The sequence below is a fragment of the Prionailurus bengalensis genome, chromosome B4 (assembly GCF_016509475.1).
Source record: "Prionailurus bengalensis isolate Pbe53 chromosome B4, Fcat_Pben_1.1_paternal_pri, whole genome shotgun sequence".
In the NCBI taxonomy this organism is placed as follows: Eukaryota; Metazoa; Chordata; class Mammalia; order Carnivora; family Felidae; genus Prionailurus; species Prionailurus bengalensis.
This window is the reverse complement of record NC_057358.1, coordinates 18,231,315-18,257,438: the sequence shown is the minus strand read 5'-3', so window position 1 is coordinate 18,257,438 and position 26,124 is coordinate 18,231,315. Positions and strand designations below refer to the sequence as shown.

The 26,124-nt window shown below is 36.3% G+C and overlaps 1 protein-coding gene and 1 non-coding gene across 2 annotated transcripts in view; both read right to left on the bottom strand.

Moving 5' to 3' along the window:
• MALRD1 (MAM and LDL receptor class A domain containing 1) overlaps nucleotides 1-26,124 on the bottom strand; it is a 792,972-nt gene that overhangs the window by 190,440 nt on the left and 576,408 nt on the right. The window contains exon 33 of the mRNA XM_043564232.1: nucleotides 9,016-9,173. Coding sequence (XP_043420167.1) covers nucleotides 9,016-9,173 — 158 coding nt within the window. The remainder of the gene's footprint in view (nucleotides 1-9,015; nucleotides 9,174-26,124) is intronic.
• LOC122474126 lies at nucleotides 13,960-14,065 on the bottom strand. The gene has a single exon (XR_006294817.1). It is a non-coding gene; the product is annotated as a U6 spliceosomal RNA (small nuclear RNA).

Genomic DNA, 26,124 nt, shown 5'->3' with positions numbered 1-26,124 from the left:
GAGAAAAATTCTTAAGGAGAGACATTATATTCAACAGAATACTGAACACCATGAGGATGGCTTGCTAACAGAATAAATGGGAAAGAAAATAAAGAAATATCATTAATTTCCTTGCGATATTTGGGCATCCATCATTTCTATAAAATAAAACAGGCTGATATGAAAAAGAAGCATTTAGAGTTCCTAGAAATTAACAAAATTTTTGCTAAAACAAAACCCTCAGAGAACTGACTAGCAGAATCAATGCAGATTAAATTCCAAACACTAGATTGGAAAATGAAACAAAGCGATCCTTCTAAGACCACAATACCAGAGAACCAAGACAGGGAAACTTTGAGAATATTTATGAAGGGTTAGCAAGGATAGATACAGAATTTTCCACATGTATTTCATAGACTTTTCTAGAAGAAGATAATCAGATAAATTACAGATGAAAATCTCCCTGAGATGAAAAATAAGGACCCATCCAATTTCTGTAGGGATTTATGAACTCCAAGGATAAAAAGAATATTTACCCACTTCCTGAGAGAAAAGTAAAATATGTAAAAATCCTGGAGGAGAAATAATCAGACATTGGTCTTCTATAAGGCAGGTGGATAATGGATGTTAGAATACATTGCAGCAATGCCTTCAATTACTTAAGAAAAACTAATTTCGAACCAAGAACAATCAAATCACCTTTGTAATATAGGTGTGTGTGTGTGTATGGATATATATACCCATACACACATACACATTTATTTTCAATTAGGAACTAAAAAAGTGTACCACCCATGCACAGTTTCTGAAATGTATGAGCAAAACATGTTAGGACTGAATATGCCCCCCCACAGAGTTCACATATTGACCCCTAAACCTCAGTACTTTAAAAGATGACTGTATTTGCAGATAGGGCCTTTAAAGAGGTGAGTACATTAAAAGGAGACCATTAAGATGGGCCTTAATCTAATCTTGCTGGTGTCCTCATAAGAAGAGGAAATTTGGACACAGGAAGACATATGGGGGACACACATAGAGGAAACACAACATGAGGCCATGTCTAGAAGGCAATCATCTGTAAGCCAAGGAGAGAGGACTCAAGAAATCAAACCTGCCTATACCTTGATTTTGGACCACTAGCCTCCAGAAGTGTGAGAAAATAAATTTCTGTTGCGTAAATCACCCAGTCTGTGGTATTTTGTTAAGGCAGCCGTGGCAAAGTAATATACCTTCTCAAACAAAAATGAGCTTCTAACCTCTCGCCATATATACACAAAATGAATTATAAGTGGCTTAATTAGTTAAGTCTAGAAATCAAAATTACGTAGTAATAACCAAAACTAATGAGAATATTTTGTTACTTTATGACAGGAAAGGGCTTCCTAAGCAAAGCATTAAAATCAGAGTCTATAAAACATTGACAGCTTTCTCAAAATAAAAATGTAAAAGAAGGTTGCTTTATCTTTGACTATGTTAATTTTTTTTTTAAGAAGTCATATTCAGCTTGGGACTCAGACTTCTAGGCAAAGCTGACTTTTGGTTCTTCGTCAAGGTGACTTTGCACCGAGTCCGTTTGTAGGCAGGTGTAAGAAATACCTTCTTCGGCAAATTCCCACATCTCTGTCTTAAAACTGTGACTTGATTTTAATATTTAGCAGCACAGCTCTTTGACTTGAGGTCACTCTTCTTTTGATGCTTTTATTATATTCTAAAGGGAAAGTCTAATTTGAAGGTCAGCTTAGATTAGCTCCATCTCTCAAGCGTCAGCCATTGCATTCTCCGTGGTACTTTTCCAGCCTCATCATTTATAATTTAATAGCAACTTAGGCAAGTGTTTTTACCATCCCAAAGTTAATTTTTCTATATTCTACAATGGAAGATACACAGCACAAGTCAGCCCAGAGCTATCAAAGTATCATTGCCGGGGCACCTGGGTGGCTCTGTCGGTTGGGCGTCCGACTTTGGCTCAGGTCATGATCTCACGGCTTGTGAGTTCAAGCCCTGCATCCGGCTCTGTGCCGACAGCTCAGAGCCTGAAGCCTTCTTCAGATTCTACATTCTGTGTCTCCCTATTTCTGCCCCTCCCCTGCTCACACTCTGTCTCTCAAAAATGAATAAACATTAAATTTTTTTTTAAAGTATCATTGCTGTAAACATCTGCATGCCTACCTTTGCTAGGCTGTTCACATAAGCCTGTGATTCTTACTATGTGAGAGGTAACACGTGTGTGTTTGACCCACTCTCCTATAGGTACCCAATCACAGGGGCCTAAGTGGTAAACTACCTAACAAAATGCCTGGCACACGGATATAATCTTACCTTTCTCTTCTAATCAATGAGACCTATCAAATTAAAATACAGGATACTGATATTATAGGAAGACACTTGAGTCTATTCTCAGGGAGGACATTGTTAAAAAAATACAACGGTTCAGGGCGCATGGGTGGCTCACTCAGTTGGTTAAGCGGCTAACTTCTGCTCAGGTCATGATCTCGCGGTAGGTGGGTTTGAGCCCTGCATCAGTCTCTGTGCTGACAGCTCAGAGCCTGGTGCCTGCTTCAGATTCTGTGTTTCCCTCACTCTGCCTCTCCCCTGCTCACACTGTCTCTCTCTCTCAGAAATAAATAAAAATTAAAAAATAAAAGTTAATCACTAGAAACAACAGAAAAGAAGGATTAAATGATAGGTAAGACAAATACCTTAGGCATCCCCCATGGCATCTCACACACACTACACATTTAAGGAGGCACATCTGACCATTTAAATAACGATTATGTCATTTTTTTGTAAAACTTGCAATTCAATATGAATTTATTCTGAAAACTACAATATGCAGAATTATAAAACATGCAAAGTACCTTTTAGAGAATAACTATTGGTATAAAATAAAATATGACTTTGGGTTTTTTTAATGTTCATTTTTAATGTTTGAGAGAGATAGACAGTGCAAGCAGGGGAGGGGCAGAGAAAGAGGGAGACACAGAATCTGAAGGAGGCTCCAGGCTCTGAGCTGTCAGCACAGAGCCCGATGTAGGGTTCCAACCCATGAACCGTGAGATCATGACCTGAGCCGAAGTTGGACACTTAACCAACTGAGCCACCCAGGTGCCCTGAAAATATGAGTGTTAATAATAAAAATATAGAGCATAAAATGTACCATAAAAGTAACCATCTAGTTCTAAGAGGCAGTGTAGCAGAGTAATTAAAAGTGCAGATTGGAGCCAGTGGATCTGGGGACACCCTGGCCTGCCATCTCCTAGCTCTATGACCTTTCACAAGTTCCTGGAGCTTTCTGGATCTCATTTTCCTCCTGTGTTAAAATGTACATAATGTCAGTATCTGCCTCACTGGAGGTTGTGAAGATTAGATTGATCTATCTAATCTATCTATCTATCTATCTATCTAATCTATCTATCTAGGGCTTCAGTGTATGGCACATAGTAACCATCTGATATTTTTCCCAGTCTTTTTTTTTCCCCTCTGCTCTTACTGTCTTCCTAAATGTCACATTAAAACAAAACAAGACAAAATTCACAAGCATGGTACCACAAGAACAATAGTTTCCTGGGTGGAACTTCTACACGGTAATTTCCATAGGTTTTAGCAGAAATCATTTGGGTCTAAAACTCAACTCTAAGGTAAAGATCATCTTATCACAGTAGGCTAACTTCTCCGAAATATGAACAATCAGCTTCTTGAAGTCCATTCAGATGTATTGATTCATCTGTTATTGCTGAGGGAAGTTTTAGGAAGTAGTTCATTTTTTCCCCCTGAGCAATTAGAAATTTCTGTAAATGACAAAAAATGTTATGAAAAGTATCAGTTCCAAAAGTTCCCTCATTTCCTTTCTGTGTCTTTAAAAATGAGTCTGGAATAATAAAAGGATATCGGTCATTTTTAAAGAAATTCTCTTTTCCTGTGACAAACTTTACTGCTTTTTGTAGATATTAAATAACTCACCTGAATTAGCTAAATTTCAAAACAAGCCAGAAGCTAGGAAGCTGAACTAATGGAACTAAGTAATCTCACGGGAAATTATCTGGTTCACTCAGGGCTCTATTAGCAATGTGGATCAAAATGTGACCAGCACCATTTTAAGGAGTGCTTTTAATTTTGTATGTAGGTAGGTAATTGAAAGACAGAAAAAAACTGACCTAGAAAATAAAGTATGTTTTACTATTATTCTCTTATTTCCCAAGACTTTGAATCAAAGAACACTGATGTCTATATGAACATTTTATTATTCTGAATATTATCCATTTACTATTCCAAATATTACTCCTTTAGATCAGGGTTCCTAGTTTCTATAAAACACATGCCTTCTTTATGCAGGCTATTTTGCCAACTCTGCAGGCTGGGATAAATCTGAATTGTTTGACTTTTTATCCTAAAATGTAATAAAAATCATAATTGAATTTCACCTTGATCTCACTGACTGTACATGTCTTATCTACTTTGGCTTTATATGCTACTCTTCATTAATACACTAATAAAATTAGAGCGTGTTTTATTTAGAAAATAATCTATGCCAGTGAAGATCTAAATATTCATCATGTGTAGAAATTGCTTACCAGTTTATCCCTAGACTTCACTGTAAATGAAGCCACATCTTCTCTGCTCTGGACTCCTAGAAATCGTCTTCTAACTCGCCTCCTGTTGCCCTGCTGCGTCTGGCCTCCTCCCACCCACCAGTCCCCACCCCTTCCCACACAGCAGCCAGACAGATCTTTTAAACTTCCAAATGAGGTTATATTATTCCACAATTTAATACTCTTGCTACGGACTGAACATGTCCCCCCAACCCCAATTCACGTATCACAGCTCCAAACCCCAATGTTTTGATTTTTGGAGGTGGGGTTTTGGGGAGGCAATTAGGTCATTAGGGTAGAGCTCCCATGAATGGGATGAATGTCCTTATAAGAAGAGGCATGTGAGAGATGATCTCTCTTTGTGTCAGGTGAGCATACAGCGAGAAGGCAACCGTCTGCAAAACAGGAAGAGGGTCCACACCAGGAACCAAATTGGTCAGTACCTTAAACTTGGACTTCTCAGCCTCTAGAATCGTGAGAAGTAAATTTCTGTTGTTTCAATCACCCAGTACGCAGTAACCTGTAATAGCAGCCCAAGAGGACTAAGACCGTCTCCAATGACTTCCTATGGTTCTTAGAATAAAATCTAATTTCCTGTGTCCCTACAAGGCCCCACACACATGAGCTGGATCTTGCCTGTTTCATCATCTCGTTCTCTCTTGTTTATTTTGCTCCGGCTATACTGGCCTTCAGATACCTTCTACGTTGAGCTTTTTCACTAGCCTGTTCTGTCTTCCTAGAACATTCTTACTCCAGATGTTCACAAGACTGCCTCCTTCTTTTTTTTTAAGCCTAAAATCAAATGTCATCTTTCTCAGAGAGACTTTCCTACCATTCAGTGTAAAATAACTCTCTCAGCAGACCATGAGTAACTATTTATTACAGAAAACTGTTTTATTTGCTCCAGAGTATTGTATCACAAATTGAGGTTTTCATATTTGCATTTTTTTAAAACTGTGTTTTCTGTCTTCCCCAGCTGAAGGGCAAGTTTTTAATAAGTTAATATAAGGAGGACAAATTTAAACTGACTGGGCTTCAGTCAAATTTTTTCATTATGTTACAAGTTAATATTTTCAAAAGATTTGTGTTTTCTTTGGGGCGGGCACTTATACCAGATAGGGCCAAACTAGAAAATATAAACTAATCTAATCTATTTCTTCTTTATTTTGACACTCTAAAATTTTATTATTAATTTTTTTAATATAATTTATTGTCACGTTAGCTAACATACAGTGTATACACTATGCTCTTGGTTTGAGGGTAAATTCCTGTGATACATCGCTTACATACAACACCCAGTTCTCATCCCAACAAGTGCCCTCCTTAATGCCCATCACCCATTTTCCCCTCTCCCCGCCCCCCACCCCCCAACCCTCAGTTTGCTCTTTGTATTTAAGAGTCTCTTATGGTTTGTCTCCCTCTCTGTTTGAAACTATTTTTCCTCTTCCCTTCCCCCATGGTCTTCTGTTAAGTTTCCCAAGCTCCACATGTGAGGGAAAACATATGATATCTTTCTCCGACTGCCTTATTTTACTTAGCAAAATACCCTCCAGTTCCATCCATGTTGCTGCAAATGACAGGATTTCATTAGAGAAAACTTAATGTAGAGAACTGGTCACAAAGCTTATGGAAAAGGTGAGAAATCACCAAGGAAATCATGAAGTATTCTAGGAACATAGTCTCACTTCTAACACTAGAGTCAAAGGGAGGTAGTCACTGAAACTGAGTTGCTTAGAAGATGGAGTCTGGCAGCCACACTTAGTGGAGGGAGGGCTTGTCTGGGTCATAAATGCAATGCAGTTAGAAACTCAGCCTAGACAAAGGACATGAGAAAGGAGGGGAAGGGAGGAGGGAGAAAGGAGGAAGAGGGGGAGGATAGGATAGGGGGAGGAGAAAGGCCTGTCTAGTCTTCCTGCTCTCAGATCTTTGGCCAGTGCCTTCCACTGGCCAAACCCATGCAGGAAAGCAGAGAGCAAAGGAGCTTGGGAAGTGGAGTTCTCTGGGATACAGAACAAAACATAGAAGGGCTAGGGATGCCTAGCGCTTCATACAATTACATAAAATTTGTGCGGACCAGAAAGCATCCTACCAAAAACTACAATTTTAAATCTCTCTTAGGTGTGCCTTGCTATTTGTATTGCCTCCTAGGCTCTCTACTAAAAATCTTCACCTTAGGTATTTTCTTTGCCATATCCTTTCTAAAGGATTTATGTAATTAACTTAAGAAATAGTTTCAGGGGTGCCTGAGTGGCTCAGTTGGTTAAGCATCCGACTTCGGCCCAGGTCATGATCTTATGGCTCGTGAGTTTGAGCCCCGCATCAGGCTCTGTGCTGACAGCTCAGAGCCTGGAGCCTGCTTCAGATTCTGTATCCCTCTCTGGCTCTGTCCCTCCCCCACTCACGTTCTGTCTCTCTCTCTCTCTGTCAAGAATAAATAAACATTAAAAAATGTTTAAAAAAAAAGAGTTTCAGACGAGCATAATTATACCATGTGCTTCAGAACCACATACATATACGTACATAAATATATAAATGTATATGTGTATATATATATACACACACACATATATATATACACACAAAGATTTTCCAGACCAATAGTTGAGAAAGTGAGACTTATCCTTATGTTCATCAGCGACATAAGGATACATCATGAAAACAATTTCTCTTAGATTTCTGTTACACTTAGGACTTTTCAGTAGCAAGTAACAAAACGAGAATTTTATTGGCTCAGACACAGTAGGATCCAGGATTTAAACAGAGCAAAAACCATTCTGTTTCTTCCTCTTTCTTCAGTCGGAGTCCTTCTCTGTATTAGCTTCTTTCTCAATATCTCTCCCCACGTTGGGAAAGATGGCCTCCAATAACCCAAATCCAGCCTACAACCTTGTGCCTTATAATACAGAAGAAAGACAAATCCTCCTATCACCTGCACCAGCTATTGGAGAAGGCTATGCCTTGAGTCAGCTGTCGAGGTGGGAAAAGCAACCTACAATGATGGTCAACCCTATCAAAACAATTTGTAGTACGGGAGGGTGATTTCTCTACAAGAGGCAGATGTCAGGCTTTACAATTTCCCCTATTCTTCTCAGAAGACCTGTCTGAAGATTACCTGGAGCATAAACGCATTGCTACACTTACCTGCCGCTCTCTGGTTAGAAAAAACAATAGTCATCAAGAGCAAGGTCTCAAAAATCAAGACTTGAGGGCAATGTTTCATTTCAAAGTTTACATATTTATAGAAACATGGCTAAAAGCAATGGGTAATGGAAATAGCTGTCTTAGGATTTCACACATGAATTTGGTGGTGGGGGGGGACTTTTAGTCTGTAGTACTAACTAGCTGGTGAACAGCTACAAGAAATAAGGATGCTCTGTTTGAATAAAGAGCGTTTTAACATAAACAATAGACTAATCTACTGAGTTTTCATACATTGTATATAAAAACAATGAAAAAAAATCCAAAATCCTCACAAGATCTTCATTTACTCACCTTTTGGAACTGTTAATAATGAATCTCTCTCTCTGTTGTTTTTTACTGGTTTCTCTTTAGGAAAATAGACATCCATGTAGAATCAGTACAAATTCTCTATATTTTTACTTGAAAAGCTCCCTTTTCTATCAATGGCTAGTTTTTGTATTGTAAAATTGGGGAAAATACTCTACTTCATGAGGTGAATGGAAGAATCAAAAGGGGGAGCGCACACAAAGTTTAAATACCCAGCCTGAAAGATAGGAATCACTTACCAACTGCTATTGTTTACAAGGGACAATGTTTGAGATAAAGTCAATGATTCCAATTATATTTATTCAGACAACAGGTGGTTGTATAATTACAAAGCAATAACACCAGGTTCTGTGTTCTGATGTATAATCTTTCAATTAGAAATCAAGATTTCAAAATTGCTTCTGGCTGATTGAAAAGCTTGCTGATATTTCATATGATGAACTAAAAATGTAGCAACCTGCTTCTTCAAAGACATTTGTGTTTGAGGCAGATTCTTGTCTTAAATTAATCAAAAAGGGAGCAAGCCTACTGTTTTTAGGGTAAGCTGAGATATGCTGAAGATCTTAAATGTCTTTGCCTTTACCTTGTTTGGGGAAGAAAATTCTTTTTATCATTATCCCTCCCATCACAGTTCTTCATTTTCCCTATCTAAATTGTTAGTAGAGGACGCATGCACAATATGCCCATACTCTTTTATCTCTAGATGATCTTTTAAATAGCATGCACCATAATTGAGTTCAGGTGGCAGCCATGAACGAGATAAATCTTGAATGAGATTAAGATGAATGACAGGACTGCTTGCCAAAGTCCCACTGTTCCAGAAAGAAATGAGAGATTAATGGAATCAGCATTGGTGTTGTGTGATTTAAAAAGGAAAAAATGTTGAAACACATTCTATGAATATTTCAGCGAAACAGAAATCTCTCCCTTCCTTCTGTACCTTTAATATCCCCATATTCCTGGGATCAACCATGTAGAACCAGAACCGAACAGTACACACTCCGAGGCTTGCTGGAAAGTATTGGGAAGTAGTGATTCTTGCCGTGTATCCTTCTTTGGGGCCAGATGAGTTGACATACAGAAAGTGCTGGCCACTACCTTGAAACAGATGAATACAACACTATCAGTACAATGATATGTGTTATAGCATGAGGAAGAATATATTTAAACCATGTGCAAATTTCACCCCCCCACACACACACACACACAATTAAACACAACTCATTTTCTTTCTGTGGAGTCATATAACAATAGGGTTCAATTCTTTTGAACCAAAAAAGAAGAAAAAGAAAGTCACTACGATTATATGATTCACAAAATTCACCTCAATAGGTGACTCTTGAATTAAGTGATCAGATATTTCTGTTGACTCTGAAGGTCTATTCCTTTTCTTCTAATTTGCTCAAACCTGTCAGTTTCAAGTAAGTAAAATATTTTGTATGCTGTGAGTAGAGCAGGGACACAGGGTATTAGAGGCTGATTGGTACTGTATCTCATTTTCAGTTGCTCTGATTCCCACACTGATCAAATAGTAGTGAATGTAATGGAGTACCAGTAAAAAACATATATATATATATACACATATATATATATAATTCTAAACGTGACCATACTATTTTTTTCTTAGTGATAACTTCTTTTCTCCTCAACTGCATCAGTATGTGAAAGATCTCTTCATTTAAACACCAATGGATCTTTTTTTCTACAGACATCATTGTCATAATTCATCATAGCTGCTATTCCCTTCATGGCTTTTACTATGAAATAATGAAAAAACTATACATTATATATATATATAATATATATATAATGTATAGTTTTTTAACCTATATATCATTTTATATATATATATATATATATATATATATATATATATATATACACCTTTTCTTAGGTTAAATATTTGTAGTTTTAAATCAAAGCTATTAAAATATTTTCCAATTAAAGGTATTCCTTTTTTCCTGTGACATTTTAGTATTGTTACTGAGATACGTGGTTTCAAACCATGAATTGTGAGTTAATAGTACAAGAGGCTTCTTTTATGAAGCATTCCTATTTAAGAGCTGGTTGTCAGGTAAATTTAGTACCCTCTGAGGAATCAGTATGTTAGTTACCTTTATCTGCCCCAACACTGAATTCTTCAATGGAAGGAACACTCATGCATTACAACCTTGAATAGAGTTAAAAATAGAAGTAGCCAGAGTGAATTGCAAAGGAGAGTTAGGTGACCACATTCGCACCAACTGATGCCCTGAGTTTCTGCCTGTTCATGTTCATAGAGAACATTATTTCACCATATGGATTGTTGGTAAATACAAATATGTGGCAAATGAGACAGCCTGGTTGTAGTCCTCATACGGCCTAAATAGAGATGAAAGTCTTAAGGGATTGCTTGATCTTGTGCCCATTAACAAAAAGTAATAATAATGGGCTTTATGTTTTTGAGCAGTTTTAAGCTTAAAGGAAGTTGAAAGAAATCACAGAGTTCTCTATACTCCCTCCTCCTCCTCCTCCTCCCTACCACATGTAATTCACCTATTATTAACACCTTGCATTAGTGCAGTACATGTGTTACAGTTAATGAATGAGCCAACATTGATGCATAATTATTAAGTAAAGTCCATAGTTTACATTAGGGTCCATTCTTTCCCTTGTGTATTCCATGGACTTTGACAAATTTATAATGACATGCATCCACCATTACAGTATTGTACAGGATAGTTTCTCTGCTCTAAAATCCCCTGTGTTCCACCTCTTCATCTTTTCCTCCCTCTCTCCCCACCAAACACCTGGCAACTGATCTTTCAAGTATATCCATTGTTTCATCTTTTTATTCTGCCATATAGTTGGAATTATACAGTATGTAGCCTTTACAGTTAGCTTCTTTCACTTAGCAATATGCATCTAAAGTTCTTTCATATCTTCTTGTGGCTTGCTAGCTCATTTCTTTTTATCACAGACTGAATAATATTCCTTTGTATAGATATACCACTGTTTATTCATTCACCTATGAAAAACATCTTGGTTTCTTCTAAGCTTTAGCAATTATGAATAAAGCTCTGAGAGCAACAGTGTGCACATTTCTGTGTAAACATAAGTTTTCAATTCATTTGTGTATATAATAAGGAGCACAAGTAATGGATCCGATAGTAAGAGTATGTTTAGTTCTGTAAAAAACTGCCAACTTGTCTTCCAAAGTTGGCGGTACCATTCTGCACTCCCATGAGCAATGAAGGAGAGTCCTCATTCCCCTTTCTCCTCATCATCATTTGGTGTTGTCCGTGTTCTGGATTGCAGCTACTGTAATAGGTATGCACTGGTATCTCATTTTCATTTCAACTTGCATTTTCCTGATAACATCTTGTCACCATTTTTGTTATACTTCTCTGCCACTTGTATATGTTCTTCAATAAGGTATGTGCTCAGATCTTTAGTCTATGCTTTATTGGGGTTGTTTTTTTTATTGTTATGTTTAAGCATTCTTTTTATATTTTGGGCACAGTGCTTTCTCAGATATGTGTTTGCAAATTTTCTCCCAGTTGCTGTCTTATCTTTTATTTTTCTTAATAGTGTCTTATACAGACCAGAAGTTTTCATTTATTTTTTTTCTAATTTTGATAGAGAGAGAAAGAGTGCATGTGAGCAGGGGAAAGGGGTAGAGGGAGTGAGAGAAAGAATCCTAAGGAGGCTCCATGCTCCTTGCAGAGCCTGACATAAGGCTTGATCCCACGACTCTGGGATCATGACCTAAGCCAAAAGCAAGAGTTGGATGTTCAACCGACTGAGTCACCCACGTGCCCAAAGAAATTTTACTTTTAATGAAGTCCAACTCACAAACTCTTTTTCATTCACAACTGTGGTAATGCATCTGAAAAATCATCACCAAACCCAAAGACACCTAAATATTCTCCAATTTTGTCTTTTAGGAGTTTTATAGTTTTACATTTTACTTTTAGGTTTATAATCCACCTTGGTTAATTTTCATGAAAATTTTAAGTTCTGTGTCAAGATTTTTTTTTTGGCATATGGATGTTCGGTTGTTTCAACACCATTTGTTGAAAAGACAATACTTTCTCTATTGAATTACCTTTGTTCCTTTGTCAAATATCAAATGATCCTATTTGTGTAGATCTATTTCTGAGCTCTCTGTTCCATATCTTTTATCTATTTGTCTATCATTTTGCTAATATCACGCTGTCTTGATTACTATAGCCTATGGTAAGTCTTGAAATAAGGTATTATAACTCCTCCAACTTTGTTTTTATACTCCAATAGTGTGTTGGTTTTTTTTGGGTCTTTTGTCTCTCCATGTAAACTTTAAAGTAAGTTTATTGATATTCACAAAATTGTGTGCTAGAGTTTTGATTGGAATTACATTATACGTATACATCAAATCAGGAAGAATGGATATCTTCAAAATATCCATTCTTCCTATCCATGAACATGGAATGTATTCCTATTTATTTAGATATTCTTGGTGAGTGAAACCATATGGTATTTGTCTTTCTTTGATTGACTTACTTTGCTTAGCATAATATAATCTAGCTCCATCCATGTCATTGAAAATGGCAAGATTTCATTCTTTTTGATGGCTGAGTAATATCCCATTCTGTGTGTGTATGTGTGTGTGTGTGTGTACACACATACCACATATTCCTTTTCCATTCATGAATTGATGGACGTCTGGGCTCTCTCCATAGTTTGGTTATTGTTGATATTGCTGCTGCTGTAAACACTGGGGTGCGGGTACCCCTTTGAATCTGTATTTTGTATCCCCTGGGCAATACCTAATAGTGCAATTGCTGGATCATAGCATAGTTCTATTTTAGTTTTTTGAGGAACCTCCCTACCTCCAGAATGATTGCACCAGTTTTCATTCCCACCAACAGTGCAAGAGGGTTCCCCTTTCTCCACATCCTGGCCAAAACCTATTGTTTCTTGTGTTCTTAATTTTAGCCAATCTGACAGGTGTGTGGTGATATCTCATTGTGGTTTTGGTTTGTATTTCCCTGATGATGAGTTATGTTGAGCGTGTTTTCATGTGCCTCTTAGCCATCTGGATGTCTTCTTTAGAAAAATGTCTGTTCATATCTTCTGCACATTTCTTAACTGGGTTGTTTATTTTTTGGTTGTTGAGTTTGATAAGTTCTTTATAGATTTTGGATACTAATCATTTATTAGATATGTCATTTGCAAATATCTTCTCCCATTCCATAGGCTGCCTTTTAGTTTTGTTGATTGTTTCCTTTGCTGTGCAGAAGCTTTTTATCTTGATGAAGTCTCAGTTCATTTTTTGCTTTTGTTTCCTCTGAATTCAGTGTCATGTCTAGTAAGAAGTTGCTGCAGCTGAGGTCAAAGAGGTTGTTGCCTGTGTTCTCCTCTAGGATTTTGATTGTTTTCTGTCTCACTTTTAGGTCTTTCATCCATTTTGAATTTATTTTTGCATATGGTGTAAGAAAGTGGTCCAGTTTCATTCTTCTGCATGTTGCCATCCAGTATTCCCAACACCAATGGCTGAAGAGAGTGTCTCTTTTCCATTGGATATTCTTTTCTGCTTTGGTGAAAATGAGTTGACCATATAGTTGTAGGTTCATTTCTGGACTTTCTATTCTGTTCCATTGATCTATGTGTCTGTTTTTGTGCCAGTACCATACTGCCTTGCTGACTACACAATTGAAATATATTTAAAATGTACATGATATTTTGATACACATACACACTGTGAAAGGATTCTGACAACTGAGTTAATTCACACATCCATCCATCACTAAACATATTTATTGTGTGTGTGTGTGTGTGTGTGTGTGTGTTTGTGAATACTTAAGATATACTCTCGTAGCAAATTTCAAATATATAATATGGTATTATCAATGATAGTCACCATAAAAATATGGAATATATATATATACATGAATTCATGTGTCATCTTTATGTAGGGACCATGCTAATCTTCTCTGTTTCATTTAAATTTTACTCTGCTGCAGAAGCAAGCACTGAAGATATTCTTTATCAAGTTAGGTGCGTTCACCTTAATTCTTAGTTTATTGAGGTATTTTATCACAAATGAATGTTGGATTTGGTCAAATGCTTTTTTCTGCATTTATTGATATGACCATTACATTTTTCTGCTTTACTCTGTTGATGTAAAGGATTAAACTAATTGCATTTCAAATATTAAACCAGGCTGACATACTTGGAATAATTCCCACTTGGTTGTGCTGCATATATATGTTTTCATTAGATTTGATTTGCTAATATTTTGTGGAGAATTTTTGCATCTGTGTTAATGAGAGATGTTGATTTTTAGTTCTCCTTTCTTGTAAGGACTTTGTTTTTGATGTGAAATGCCAGTCTCATAGAATAAGGTCAGAAATGTTCCCTTTGTTTGTATTTTCCGGAATATATATAGGTGGTATAATTTCTTCTTCAAATGTTTGGGAGAATTCACCAGTGAATCCATTTAAGTCTAGTACTTTCTGATTTGGAAGATTTTTAATTATGTATGTAATTTTTTATTAGATACAGGCTTGTATCAGATTATCTATTTCTCATGTGAATTTGGTAGATTGTGTCTTTGAAGGAATTTATCTACTTAGATTATCAGATTTGTGGGCATACAGTTGTACATAATATTTCTCTATTATCCTTTTAGTGCCCATGGGTAGGTAATGATGGTTTACCTTTTATTTCTGATAATTACAAATTTTTTAAAATTTATTTTTAGTTTGTATGGCAAGAAGCTCTTCAATTTTATTAATCTTTTCAAATAACTAGCTTTTGGCTTTGATTTTCTCTATGATTTTATGTTATTTTATTTTATTTTAAATTTCAAGATTTAATTTAAATTCTAGTTAGTTAACATATAGTGCAATATTAGTTTCAGGAGTAGGATTTAGTGATTCATCACTTACATATAACACCAAGTGCTCATCACAAGTGCCCTCCTTAATACTCATCACCCATTTAATCTATCCTCTCACTCACCTCCACACCTGTACCCCTCAGTTTGTTCTCTATAGTTAGCAATCTATTCTATGGTTTGCCTCTCTCTCTTTTTCCCCCTGTGCTCATCTCTTTCATTTCTTAAATTCCACTTGGGTGAATCATATGATATTTGTCTTTCTCTGAGTTATTTTGCTTAGCATAATACACTCTAGCTCCATCCACATCATTGCAAATGGCAAGATTTCATTCTTTTCATGGCTGAGTAATATTGTTATATATATATAAATGTATGTATATACACACACAACTTCTTTATCCATTCAACAGTTGATGGACATTTGAGCTCCTTCCATATTTGACTACTGTTCATAATTCTGCTATAAACATCACGGTGCATGTGCCCCTTCGAATCAATATTTTTGTTCCTTTGGATAAATACCTAGTAGTACAATTGCTGGATCATAGGGTAGTTCTATTTGTAACTGAGGAACCTCCATACTGTTTTCCAGAGGGGCAGCACCAGTTTGCATGTCCACCAACAGTTTAAGAGGGTTCCCCTTTCTCCACATCCTTGCAAAACAACTGTTGTTTCCTGTGCTGTTAATTCTAGTCAATCTGACAGGTATGAGGTGGTATCACATTGTAATTTTGATTTGTATTTCCCTATTAATGAGTGATGTGGAGCATTTTTTATGTGTCTGCTAGCCATCTGGATGTCTTCTTTGGAAAAATGTCTATTCATATCTTCTGCTCATTTCTTAACTGGATTATTTTGTGATTTCCTGATTTCAGCTTTATTAATTTCTACTTTAATTTTTACTACTTCTTTTCTTCTGCTTACTTTGGATTTAAATTACTCTTATTTTCCTAGTTTCCTAAGTACAGATTATTGATTTTTATATCTTTCTTCTAATATATGCATTCAATGCTAAAAATTTCCCTCTATACACCACTTTCACTGGGTCCCACACATTTGTATAAGTTGTATTTGCTTTTTTATTTAATTCAAAATATTTCAAAATTTCTCTTGAGATGTTTTTCTTTGACTCATGTTATTTAGAAGTCTACTTGTTTATTCTTCAAGTATCACGGAATTTTCCAGTTATATTTCTGTTATTGATTTCTACCTTAATTCCAGTGTGGTCTGAGAGCACACGTTTAGGATTTAAGTTTGTTAAGTGTGTTTTATGGCCCAAATGTGGTCTATCTTGGTGAATGTTTCATGTGAACTTGAGTAGAATGTATATTCTGCTATTGTTGGATGAAGTATTCTATAGATGCAAAAATATCTGGTTGATTGATGGTGTGGTTCAGTTTAACAAGTCCTTACTGATTTCTGCTTGGTAGCCCATTTACTGACAGAGGGATGTTGAAGTCTCCATCTATAATAGTGGAGTCATCTATTTCTCCTTGCAGTGCTATTAGGGTTTTTTGTGTGTGTTTTGAAGGTCTGATGTCACGTGCTTACACCATGAAGGGTGTTTTGTCTTCTTAGAGTAATGACCTTTTTATCATTTTGTAATCCCCACCTTTATCCCTGATAATTCTCCTTCCTCTGAAGTCTTCTTTGTCTGAAATTAATGTGGCCACTGCTACTTTCTCTTTATTAATGTTGACATACTACACCTTTTTCCATTCTTTCATTTTCCCCCATTCTTCACCTTTAATTTACCTATGTATTTATACTGCAAGTGGATTTCCTACTGATGATATGTGGTTCTTTAGTTTTGTTTTGGCTTCATCTTCTCTGTCTCAGTCTTTTAACTGGTGAATATAGATCAGCAACATTTAAGCTGATTATTGAGATAGTTGGAATTAACATTTACCTTATTTGTTTATTATTTGCGAATCACTGCTATTGTTCTTTTGTTGTTGTTCACTCTTTTTTGGTCTTCTCTGAATTTAATTGAGCATATGATTTCATTTTTTATCATCTCTTATTCCTACCAATTGTTTATAACCTTTTTAAACTTTTTCTAGTAGTTGAGAGTGAGTTTGCAATATACATTACAATTAACCCAAGTTCTCTTTAAAATATCACTATGCCACTTCATGAACAGTACAAGAAACAACAGAATTTCCCAGTAATCTCTCCCATCTCTTAAACATTATTGGGTATTTCTTCCCTGAGGTCAGTTAGGTGCTGGTAAAATAGCTTCTCTTGAAGGTAGATTTTGTTATGAAGTACAGAATGCTCTGGGAAATTTTCAGAATGGCTATTTTTCCCCTCAACATTCTGAAAGTAGAAAGGACTTTCCTCTTATCCTCACTGTGAGAAACTAACAAGACGCCTGAAGTCAAAACTGAGAAAAGTGTGGGGGCTCCCTAACACTGAATCCCCCTGGACTATCTCTCCAACTTATCCACATTGAGACTGCAGCAATCCATTGGTTACAGTTTAGGATTTCTTGCCCCATACTGACTCCTGTAGAGGTTTCAGTTCATGGGTGTCTCCTCCAGTAAGTTGTGATTTTCTGTTTCCACCTTCTCATCTCCAAGCTGGGGATTGTGGTTTGCCTTGAGACCTCAATTTTCTAATAAATCTAAAAAAAAGTTGTTGATTTTAGTTCATTCAGCTTTTTTATTATTTTTTTTCTTATTAGGAAGAAGGGAATAATGACTTCCAAACTCCTTAAATGCCAGACTGGACACTGGAAGAAACTTGCATCTATTTTTTTTTAAGTTCCTTACTGAAAATATTTTCTTCACTTAGAACGCTTCATAAAGTCTGGAAAAATAAAAAAAATCAAGAAAAATAACCAAGGAACATGACATGTGAATTATTGCTGCAAGATTTTCCTCAATATAAAATAGTGGTGGAAACAAGTTGAAAATTTTCCTGGCTTACATGAGTGAACTGTTTTCTATCCTCACTGTTTTATGAAACACATGTACTAACAAATATTGGATTAGGAAAATTGTACACAATTTTTAGTGCAGCCACAGAAAGGTATTCTTTGCTATTTCTTTCCAAAGATGTCATATGTTTGTTTTCTTATTTGGAAAATGAAAACATACACATGGCATCCACAGCCTAGATACACCTAGACTCCGTCTGTCAAATCTACTAAAAACTATGGCTTATTCATTAAGAACATCCATTCTTTAAATCTATGCTATCTTTGATTAAATAAGAACATCTAAATGTTCCCTCATTTTATTGCCTTTTACACCCTTAAGATTCCCAATGCATCTGGAATACAATATCAGACAAATTTTACAACATTATCCTGAATAAGGATAATACAGAATAGCCCAACTAGCTCAATTATAACTTTACTTATATACTTAAAGCATATCATGGAATCTACTCATCCTATTTTGGGTATGAAGAAATAGCCCTGACCTAATTCCAAATAAGGCAAATTACCTTTAAGTATGTTTGTATAAAACTGCATTTCATAGCTCAGCTCTTAATTAGTATGACATACATATGAGAACTAATATACTTCTATCTCAAAAGCAAATCATGTATAACTCGGACTTTAAATATATATCTTTCCATGCTTTACTGCTAACCTGATGTTGAAAATCAAATAGAGCAATGGAAAAAGAAATGATTGTGTTCATGGGCACAAATTTAATCTGTTTTAAAAATTAGGAATTCTGGTTTAAAACCTTGTATTATGGTAAATTTCTTCCTTTAATTGCATAAATGCATTAACCTTTCACTAACTCAGATGTCTCTTTTGAATAATTTTAATCATGTGATATTTATTTTTAAAAGGTAGGTTTTACGTTTGCATGGCAACCCGAATGCAGTCTACCCAAATTCTCCATCCTTTGTCACTGCCTATGGGCTCCTCATGTAACTCTGGTCACAGCATTCTCAGGGTCTCAGTAATTTTTTCATGGCACCCCAGGTGGGAAGCAATATTTTGGTTTTGTTTATTAAGTAAGTAAGTCCAAACTACTTAATACTTGTTAATATTCTAACAACACTGCAGGCATTTGAAAGACTAATACACACAGATTGAAAAAAAAAATCATTCCTAAATAACTACAATCACTTGCCCCTGGAGAGCGTACTTATTAGGCATGGCCTGAACTCTCAAACCTTGAAATCAAAGTGAACATCACCACCTTTATTTCCTATCTCACTCTTATTTTCCCAAGTACTTACTTTTATCATAGTAACTACTGAAAACCAGTTTGGTAAAGATATGACGCCATTGAAAGGAATGTAGAACAATGTAATGTTTGCATTTAGGGCTGTATCATACATACGTACTTAATGTAAAAAAAAAAAAGTAAATTCACTGGGGATGATAATAATCCATCCATTCACTGCAGTATATTTATTTCAGCACAAGACAAACAGTGTTATGTAAGACTCAGCATCAAAGGCAGCAATTCCGATTATTAGTTAGGGGACTCTGGGTGAGTTTTCAAAGTCTACTCCACCTAGCCTCGTCTAATTTGCATATTCAATTTGGTCTAATAAAATCCTGCAGTCAAACACAAAAATTACCAAAGTTAGTTCCTGGCTGATGTATTAATGCATGCAAATGTGAACATTTATCCATCTTAAAATTTAAGAACACAAAACTATGCCTGGCAATTTAGAAGCAACCATTGCAAATATAGTCATTGTGGATTTTTAATTCTAGAACTCTAGCATATCCAAGCTTGGTTTTGTAAGGGGAATGGATGTGTTGCAATGCCGTATTTTTTCTTCAGAATCATAAAGGTGAAAAGTTGCTTAGCCTCTTGAAATTATTAATAGAAATATATGAATTATCCAGGAACTATGTACTGTATCACAAAGTTATAAAAGCTTACATTGAATTATATTTTCAGAAATAGACTCATTTTTTATCTAGCACACTCAGACTAGACCCACTTTCAAACATTTATAAACTTTCAGTTGCTCCATTGAGAGCCACCTATTTATATATGTAGCAAAATCCTTGGGGAAGGTCAATCTAGCTTCCCACACAAAGTTCCGAATTTGTTAAAGCAGATAATAAAGCTTAAAAGTCTCAACTGCCACAACATATTTAGGATTTAATGGTAAATCATTGAACCACTTGACTTTATCTATATGTGACTCTGGAATGATCAACCACCTTCGTTTCCTATACTACATTTATTTTCCCCAATGCTTACTTTTCCCAACATTCATGAACTACACTTCTATGGAAGCAGAATTTTTTGATTGTTGGTTTGAGACAGTTTTACAGCTTTCTGCTGGCCATTTTAAAAGTTACTTAATTCTGGCATATTGTATCAGAAAGTGTTCACTTAGGTTTGTAAAACTGGAGTTAAATACTGCCAGATGTAGTACTCTGGAATGTGGGCATTTATTATCCATGTCTGAATGTTACCTCTCTCTACACTCAGCCTCCTGACATTTTCTTTACATTTCAGTGTAATATTTCAATTTTGCTTGTACAGGTTTTAGGATTACAAGTTCTTAAGATTCCTAGTGTACAGATTTTATATGTCAGATCTTAATTAGTTAAAATCAGGCACTGGATGGAAGTTTCTCATTAATATGCAATTTTTACCTTAAAAACTCTAAAGAATTACACACATTTTAAAAAACTGGGGCCACTTAGTGTGAAATAGTGTAAATTCAGCATCACTTTGTTCGGAATACCATTGTTATTTGACGTTAGAGTGCCAAAATAAATATATTCGCCACCTTCAGAATCTATCAGTGTGCTTCATGGCCATTCTTTCTCACTTTGGGGTTGGCATGGAGTAAAGACTCCAATTTGCCTTTTAGATGTTATTAGCTACAATCTTGAGTCTTTGAAAATGTTTCATCAGGTTATTATGTCATAAGGTAATAAATTTGACATTTCTTTTATAAAAAGACAGTTAATACCATATTTTTTTCAGCTCCAGTGCCCTCAGAAGAATCATACTCACTTGTACTAGGGTCACATCATAAAAGACAATTTCCCACTTCAAGTGATCTGAATTCACTTCCAGCTTTAAATTGTAGGCAATTTTAGTCTTTTTTTTTCTTGCTCATGAAATAAAGCTGCCTAATGGTTTTTTAAAATGTGATGCAGTATGCCTCTCTTTCAAAACAGCAAATGCTCCCTTGTTCAGAGTTAGACTTACTTAGCTTGATTCCATATCCTATATAATTTCTGCCTGTCCCTCAATCTACAACAGAGGGGATACAATGATTATCTGTTGAAATGCCCTCAATCTCTTTTCGTCTGCAAGTTTTAAAGGCTATGAAATGTAAACATGCTCAGAGAGAGAACAAAATTTCCTTGAAGTTGTCAAAACGGCAACCACAGATACTGTGACTCTAGAGTCAAATGAAATTTTTTCGTGGTATTTGATGAAAATGTCTTTCAATATATCATTTCGATTTGCTTTTTGAAAAGCTGTATAATGAATAGATTTGGCATTTCTTTATTTCTACCTTTTCTAACAGTTTATTTTTCAGGCATCACTCTCTGTTGAGAGTAATTATCACCTATTTAAAAAAAATACTTTTCACAGGGATGTAGCATTTTAATACCATTCACCTAATTTTGGTTCTATAAACTGTCCCCTCTCAAGTAATCACTGATCTGATATAAAAATGAAGCTTATAGTTGAGACACGCCAAAATGGGATATATCCATCTTATGGTGAAAGCTTTTAATTTGCTCAGCAGCAAGAATACCTCAATCACATGAAGGTGCTATATGAATCGAATTAGTTGGCACTTCCTATAAGCCGAGGTAGAGACAAAGGATTCTGAATCTCTTAATGTTCATAATGAAAGAACCCTGAAGAACCTCTTTATATATCATGGTCTTGTCAAGATGCCTTTAGAAACGTGCATTTGCTTAATAGCATTTATGTAACTTGATTTTATTTGCCAAATTGAGATTAAAAAGAAAACTTGTTTCCTAGTCATGTAGAAAGGCAGAATTAATAAGGCATAATATAATCCCTTTAGGTAATTGAGAAATGGTATGAGTTTTGCCATTTTTCGATTTCAGAGCCATTTTACCCGAAAGAGCATGAAAAGCATATGAGAACAGAGGAAGATTTATTTTCATTGAAACAGAAAACAGTATTGTCGGTTATTTTAATGAATATGTAATGAGCAGAAACTGTAGGCGGTGTTGTCCAATGGTTAAGCTTGCAGGCACTTTAGCTGAAGGTTTCCATTCAAATCCTGACTACACCGCTTATTAGGTATGTGACCTTGGGCAACCTATGTAAATTCTCTCAGACTGAGAAGCAAAAAGAGATTATTATAGTAAGTAGATACTTGACCTCATGGGGTTTATATGTGATACACTACATGTAAAGTGCTTAGGCCAAAGGTGCAAATTAGTGCTACTCTCCTGGGAAATTCAGAAAATGGCTATAAAGATGATTCTAGTAGTACAAGAAAGATAACCCATCCCAAGTTATTGATTGGATAACTACTACAGAGAAGGCACCAAGTCCTGTATTTGGATGTTAAGGATATGGACAAGTTATAGCTGGGAAAATATGAAACACACCCGAAAGAATCTAACAACAACAAAAAAGCTAGCAGCAGGTAGTATTCAGAAGACAAATTCTGGGTCAGACTATCTGGGTTCAAATCCAAACTCTGATACTTGCAAGCCTTGTGACTTTGGGAAAATCACTGAATTCCCACTATGTCTCATATTCATCATCTATCAGGTAGGATGATGATGATGATAATAATAATTATTATTATAATTATAATTATAATAATAATAAAACAGCTCACTGGGTTTATTGTGAGCCTATAATACTAAATGTTGATGTAGGTTGTAAATGCCATGTAGTTCAACTGGTAAAAGATGGCTTAAATTGGGAGACTCAGAATAGACTTTACAGAAGACATGTCATTTTATTAACATGTTAAAGAATATAATGGAGATAGATTATAATAGGCAAAGAAAACAGTTTAGAGTGGCAAAAGTTCATTCTTAAAAAAAAAAATGAGTAAGAGGATACTTCTGGTTTCCACTGTAGCATGTGAGAAGCTTAGGAAGCACAGTCTCATCTTCACAACAACAAAAAAGCCAGACAAAATAAAAATTAAAAACTCTTCTTAGATCTAGCAGAGAATTAGAGTCGACATCACAGGGAAAACCACTGGAGACAGAAAGGCAGATACAGAGAATCAGAATTTAGTGCAGCAAAACCACAGGAGCAGGAACCACTAATGGAGCCAGCCAGCCCTGGGTGAGGGAAACTTAACCTGTAATTAAGAAATTGCTGGAGGCTTATTGTGGAAAAGCTTGAGAGATAAGAACTCCCTGGGGATGAGTCTAAAGGGCATCTCCAAAGTGTTATCTCCAGAAGCCCTACCAAATTCCCACAGTGAAGACTGTAAAAATCCCCTCTGTTTCCTTCCCGTGGGGAGGGGAAAAGAAGCCATTTTGACATGTGTCTATTTTTCTTAAAATGGTCTGTGGAGCACCTGGGTGGCTCAGTTGGTTCAGTGTCTGACTTCAGGTCATGATCTCATGGCTCATGAGTTCAAGCCCCGCATCAGGCTGACAGCTCAGAGCCTGGAGCCTGCTTCAGATTCTGTGTCTCCCCCTCTCTCTGCCCCTCCTCCATTTTCTCTCTCCCTCAAGAATAAACATTAAAAAAAATATTTTTTTTAAATAAAAAAAAAGGTCTAGACTTCCTATCTTACCTAAGAGGGCGGGAGAACTGGGAAGCACTTGTGAAGGTCCCAATGAGAGAGCACAAGCTCACTGGAAGACTGAAAGAACATAGAATCCTGAAAGGCTTCCATTCCGATGACCTTTCCACTCACGGCCTCTAGTCTTTACCACTGCGTCAATAGGATCCTATATATTAGCAGGGGGCTGCAATGGAAATAACTCCATCTCTCAGGCCTTATTTTTTATTTTAATTAAGTTTATTTATTTATTTTGAGAAAGAGAGCAAGTGGTGTAGGAGCAGAAAGAGAGACGGGAGAGAGAGAATTCCAAGCAGGCTCTGCACTGTCAGCACAGAGCCCAATGCAGGGCTCGAACCCACAAACCCTGAGGTCATGACCTGAGCTGAAATCAAGAGTCCACCGGCTGCTTAACTTACTGAGCCATGCTGGCACCCCCCTCTAGCCTTATTTAAGAAGAAGTTGCTAGGGAGGGGCACCTGGGTGGCTCAGTTGGTTGAGTATCTATCTGACTCTTGATTTTGGCTTAGGTCAAAATCCCAGGATTATAAGATCCTGTGTTGGGCTCCACACTGAGCATGGAGCCTGCTTAAGACTCTCTCTCTCTTGGGGTCCCTGGGTGGCTCAGTCGGTTAAGCATCCAACTTAGGCTCAGGTCATGATCTTACAGTTCATGAGTTAGATCCCTGGGTTGGGCTCTGTGCTGACAGCTCAGAGCCTGGAACCTGCTTCAGATTCTCTGTCTCCCTATCTCTCTGCCCCTCCCCCCCCAAAAAAAACATAAAAAAATTAAAAAAAGAAGATTCTCTCTCCCTCTGCCTCCCCCCAGTGCTTGTGCACGCACACACACACACTCTCTCTCTAAAATAAAGAAAAGAAAACAAAAAGAAATAGAAGTTGCTAGGGAAACCAAAACACAAGGGAGATGCCAGAGGAACCAGGATGTCAGAGGACGTTATACTTTCTGACTTCTGCAGTAATAGTGTAAACAGAATATAGTAAACATGACCTTACTTCCTTAAACAGAAAAGTTCACAAAGTAGGCCTGTTTACCTTAGTTCCTTTTACCTGGCACATTGCATCCACTATCAACCACAGATTACAAGTCACGCTAAAACAATGATATGACCGAAAACTGACATTTATAACACCCAGAACACATCTGAGGAACAAGAACACAGAGTTTGTGGGAGAATACAAATCAGAAATTCAACTTGGGGAAGAACTTGGAAAGCCCTTAATGATGCCCTAAAAGTCAATGAAGGGCTTCTGATCATTTGCAGGATCAGGAGTCACCATTCAAGAGTATTAATTCTGCATCTGTGTGAAGAGTGGCCTGGTTTAGGAGAGTATTTGCATTGGAGATGAGTTTCTTTGACATTTGCAATAGCCCAAGAGTGACTTAAGATGATAGAAGTGAAAATGCAGAGAAGTAAAAACACGTAAATTGAGAATAAAGAGCTGAGTGAACGTGAAAATGAGGAAGAATTGTGTTAAACAATAACAATGTCAATCACAGATATATTAGGAGCAGGAGGAGGCGATTCTTTCTTAAAGGAAGGTAAGTTTGAGTTTGGATATGGGACTTGGAGACGTCGGAAATTATCCAGCTGACAACTGAAAATGTGAGAGCCGAACATGGAAATAGAGACTAGAGGGAGGCAGAAATTTGCAAATTTTGAGCATGGAAAGAATAAAAACTCTGAGCCAGCAAAAAGTATAGGAAGAGGTATAAAAAGTAAAAGTCAGAATATGTGGTTAGACTCACATTTAGGTTTTGGAAGGAAGAAGAGAAAGAATAAAGACATACGTAACATTAGGAAATACACATCACAGTCCACTGCAGGTGGAAACTTCAAGAAGGTGTGCTTTATCAGTAATACAAAGTGCAACATGAGAAGAATCAGGTCAGTATGGTTATAAAATCATGAAGTCTTCAAAGAAGCTAGGACATAAGCTCCATGAGACCTGGGACTATATTTGGGAAACACACCTCACTACAGTGTGAAGATCAGTGATCAAGAGGGGGTGGCCAATAATTATTTGCTGAGAAAATAATTTTTGTAGAAAACAGATTTTAGGGAACCAAAGATGTAAGTTGGTATAGAATATAAATAAATGTGTGGGGAAAGGCAATTTGAGATATGAGAAAAAAAACAAAAACAAAACAATAGTACTTTAAAGTGAAGTTAAGAGATTAGTTTTTTGGTTTTTTTTTTTTTCAAGGTAAGAGAATTGTGATGCTTGAAAGCAAAAAGTATGATATGGTAATAGAGAGGCAGTTTGAGAACACTTAGAAAAAAAGGAGTTAATACAAAGAGAAAAGTTTTCGAGAAGATAGAAATGAATAAGTTTAACGGTTCATTATTTTACTGAGAAATAAAGTCTATAAATAAATACGAATTTGGTAAATTCCTTTTAGAGAAACTATAATGCCCAGATACCTATAAAACGATGAAATAATGAACCTAAAAATTATGGAACAAGGTA